Raw genomic sequence first — 4,739 nt, forward strand, 5'->3', positions numbered from 1 at the left:
AGTCCTGGCTAGAACTAGATAACACTGCTAGTCGTAAACTACTTGTGGGTGTTTTGTTATAAACCCCCAAATATAGGGGAAGAGGAGGAGGCTCACCTACACTCCCAAATAGAAATAGCTGGGAAGCAGGGCAATGTTGTTGTAATCGGTGACTTTAATTATCCTGACATCGATTGTTCTAATGGAACCTCTCAATCGATAAAGGCGGCCCGTTTTCTGAACCTGTTGAGGGACAATTTCATGGATCAAATGGTTGAGGTTCCAACTAGGAAAAAGTTAATATTAGATTTATTAATTTCCAATAATGGGGACTTAGTTGCAGACATAGCCATTAGGGATGTAGATCGTTGGGGGGAACCCTCCGCACACCTCACAGCAGTCCCGGCCAGTTAAGAGATGATGGTGCTCGCAGTGACATTGGTTCACGGATCTGGTCATGTTTTCTGCCTTGAGGAAGGGACCCTGCGTGGCCCCAAAACGTCGGTTCTTTTGATCCCTATGACGCCTCTGTCCAATAAAAGGACATATTTGCTTTGATTACTGAGTGCTGGTGATTCCCTGCTTTTTTCATAGCCATTAGGGAGACACTGGGCAATAGTGATCACAATGTGATTACTTTTAATATTTAAAGCGCTGCGCAAACTGTTGGCGCTATATAAATCCTGTATAATAATAATAATAATATTGGGTACAGAAAAGAGAAGGGTGTTGGTCGGACAAGAACACTAACCTTCAGGAAGGCTAACTTTGATAAGCTACGCCAGCTAGTATGTGACACCGAATGGAAAAATTTATTTCTCACACTGAACACGACCCAGAAGTGGGATTATTTTAAGAATACATTACATAATGCTATTACCAAGTGTATACCAAGTGTATACCGTTGGGTAACAAAAATAAAAGATCAATAACTAAACCTGTTTGGCTAAATAAGACAGTTAAAAAACACACCAAGGACAAGAGGGTGGCATTTGAAAAAATATAAGATGGAGGGGACGGCTTTGACATTCCAAAACTACAAGGAATGTAAAAAGAGATGTAAACATGAAATTCGGGCAGCTAAAATAGAGTGCGAGAAGCATATCGCCACAGTTAGTAAAAGGAACCCCAAAAAATTCGACCAATATATAAACAGTAAAAAGGTAAGAAAGGAGCAGATAGGCCCAATAAAGGATGAAAATGGGAGATTAGTCACAAACGACAGGGAGAGGGCTGAAGTGTTGAATACTTTTTTCTCCTCGGTTTACACTCTGGAAAAGGATGGGTTTAATGTAGATAAGAATGCAAGTGTCTTGTTGCAAAATATACCTCAGTGGTTGACGGAAGCGGGGGTTCAACATAAACTTGAAGGACTGAGGTCACTGGTTGCCATAAGCTGAGCAGAATGCTCTGGCTGGTGCCCTGTCGAGCTCCTGGCAACCAGTGATGCCAGTGAGCTCCGTGGGATGCCAGACCGAGGTACCGTGCACCCCCCCCCTCCAACACAGCAAAACCCAGGTACCGTTCCCCCCCCCCTTTAATGTGAACCACCAGCATAACCCCCCGTAACAAGTACCGCCAGCACCCCCACCCCCCGCAAAGTGTAGGGATGGCCTTGAGAGTGACAACACTCTTCAGACTGCAGTTGTGTAAGACTATTTGCCCTGCTCCAACCACTCATTGCCATAGACATTCAGAGATCTGAATGCATAACACTCCTTGAGATGTTAGGGCCCAAGTACGCGTGGTACATTTAAAGCTGAGGTTCAATATGCTTATTTTTTGCATTGTTTGGTTCCTTCTTTCCCCTTCATCAACATGCTAATATATAAAGCATGCTAATAAAATAAAACATTTCTGTTTTCATTAATACCTTATTATAGATTCATAGACTTATTAATAACATCATCACAGGCTCTCTGTGCAAAGGGAGGCAGACCATGGCTGGTGGGAGGAGTCGTCAGAGTTTTATACATTGCTTCTTGAAAACATCACAGCTCCCTGTCTCATCATTTCTTTCATAACCTTCAGCCCTAATGCAAGTGGCACGGAGTCTCCAAAAATCAAAATGCCATCATGATTGGGTGTCAGTCTGGAGAAGTGTGCACTCCTAGGCAGGCAGCATTTGCATGCAAACCACCTTCCCTAGGTATAGCTCATATAAGATGATAAGTCTCCATATTTGAAAATACTGTAATCCAAATAATTAAAGGAGTAGGCCCGGGACAGGCAGGGTGGGGAGAGAAGACTAGCTGGTGCTGCAGGTCCTCCAGCCAGAAAATTAAGTGGGCTTGCTGCAGCTAGTGAGGCACATCGTAAGAAGCTCACAGTATGCAGTGAAATCTGAATAGGCAATTTCTATGCTAGAGACGATCCTACACAGCTGTGCAAGACTGGAGGTAAGGCTGGAGGTTAGCTTTAATTCCTTACTAGCATTGCATTAATCTTTTGTTAACACACTCTCATTTGTAATAAAATACATTATAGATTACGGATTATTGAGAAATGGTATGATAGTGAAATGTGGTTTTTGTTTAATTACTAGGTCATACAATCCAACTGACAAGTTTATTGTTGCTGGAGCCAACTCCCCACTGCAATATCCAGTACAAGGCTTGGAGGTCCGACCGCTAAAAACAATGCTGATACCAGGTAAGTGACACATCGCTAGCCAATTAACCTGGCTCTGTCTCAAATATCATTGTACAGCCATAGAAACCCTTAAGCCCAATACCTGCAGATAGAGAGATAGATAGATAGATAGATAGATAGATAGATAGATAGATAGATAGATAGATAGATGGATAGTCATTTCTAAATAAAGTTTTTTTCTTTCCGGCAGCATAATTATTAGTCTAGTGCAGCCTTTCTCAACCAGGGTGCCTTCTGGCTTCCTCAGGGGTGCCTCGAAATTTTTTGCACAGCTTCATGCCTTTTGGCCTGCACCATGGAAATGAATGACTCTAACCCAGGAAGGGTGAGATTCATTCAGAAAAATTACAGAAGTACTTCTCTGTCCAGTCCTGTTCCACCTCCTGCCCTCTACCATGCTTCCCTAGCTGTGGCTCCTAATGTGATGGTAGGACCCCAGTGAGAAAAATGGGTACTCCGATATGAGTACCCGTGACTGAAGGGTGCCGTGACTGAAAAATGGTTGAGAAATTTTGGTCCAGGGAGTCTCAGCCATCTCACTTCAAAAGTCATCCTGATCTGTAAGAATGTGTTTTCATAAGCACTAATGATTATCCAAATCACACATGAGTCAATAGATTTGGTCGTATGGTTATACACTGCTCAGTGGTATGTTTGTACGTTTGACATTCCTAAGGTTCCCCCTAAGGTCTCATCTGAAATAAACTGATCTGCAGAAATGCATTCCCTTTGTGTGAAGATCTTACCTGGAAAGGGTTAAGGCTGCCATTTAAAGGAGAACTATGAGATGAGTGATTTCCACTCACCTCATAGTTCTAGCCGACCTGTGACAATGAGACTGTCACAGGTCGGCTCAGTAGATCGGGAGGTGAGCGAACACATACCAGGTTCGCTCACCTCTCGATCCTGTCACGGCTCTCTGCCGTGACAGGGGGAGGGGCTGGATTCCCCTCTCCGATCTGTCAGCGCTGACTGGCGGAACGGACAGGGAGGGGGCGGGTACAGCTGGCTCTGCCTCTAGATAGGCCAGCTGGGCGGATCCCGTCATCTACGTCGGGATCCGCTCCGGCTGCAGCGTCTCAGTATACCGCGAGCTACAGCTCGCGGTATACTGAGCTTAGGGTAACGGGAGGACGCTAGTTTGTGTCCTCCCGTTACCCTAAGGAGAACTATGGGGGAAAACACTGACCCCATAGTTCTCCTTTAAGCTTTTTACATCTTACTTTGACTGTAGTGTATTTGTAATTCAAAACCTGTACATGCTAGGACTTGTGCATTTAGTGCTAGTTTGCATTTTTAAGAAAAGCAGGGGAGACCAGAGTGCAGAATATGACGGCACAGTGAAATATTGTTCTGTACAGAGATGTGTTCTTGTACAAAGGACTGAAAAGACAGATTCCAAAAACTCACGGCATGCTGTCCTTTTCTCTAAGGAAAAAGTGATGGTAGTTGAATGTGCAAGCATAATACTATTGTCCTATAAGGCTGCTGGTGAGTCTCTAAGCACAAGTGCCTGGTTATGCTAAGCATTTGTGCTTTTTCTATGGTGAGAGGAAGGGGCTAAACGTGTGCTTACATTTTATGGTGCTGGCTTATCAGGGAAAATTCTCATTTTTTTAACCTGTCCATGTCTATGATCTGTAAACAGGTGATAATCATGTCATATTCATGAATACTTTCATAGGCAGGAGAAAATGACAGTGTATTGCTCAAGCAAACCATGCCTTTTCCAAAGCAGGGCAAAGTGAAAGTTTTACTTTGCTTCTCCATCCTCTCAGTAGCATATACTCACCTTCCTTTCGCTCTTCCACAGCTCTGTTCTGGAGCAAAGTGAAATGCCCGACACTTCTGGGTATGGATGAACATGTGACTCTTTTTCCCTCTGTTATGGGAGTGCTGGTACCTCATAATTGGCACAGCACAGTCTCTTTAGGTTAGTGAAGAAGTCATAAGCCCCCCAAGTAATCTCTGGAAAGTCATTTTGGAGTTTACACAGGGCTTTCTTTTCCTGGTCCCGAAGGCTAAATGGAGCAGCAAAGGGGCAAAGAAAGGTAAGTATATCCTGCTGGAGAGGGGGGGGGGGGGGGGCAAGGTTACCTTTTTTTACC

General features: G+C 44.0%; 1 protein-coding gene across 1 annotated transcript in view; it reads left to right on the forward strand.

Annotated features, from left to right (window-relative positions):
- B4GALNT1 (beta-1,4-N-acetyl-galactosaminyltransferase 1) overlaps window positions 1–4,739 on the forward strand; it is a 51,657-nt gene that overhangs the window by 6,160 nt on the left and 40,758 nt on the right. The window contains exon 2 of the mRNA XM_018574476.1: window positions 2,525–2,631. Coding sequence (XP_018429978.1) covers window positions 2,525–2,631 — 107 coding nt within the window. The remainder of the gene's footprint in view (window positions 1–2,524; window positions 2,632–4,739) is intronic.

The sequence above is a fragment of the Nanorana parkeri genome, unplaced genomic scaffold, assembly GCF_000935625.1.
Source record: "Nanorana parkeri isolate BGI_ZX_2015 unplaced genomic scaffold, ASM93562v1 scaffold2985, whole genome shotgun sequence".
Lineage (NCBI taxonomy): Eukaryota > Metazoa > Chordata > Amphibia > Anura > Dicroglossidae > Nanorana > Nanorana parkeri.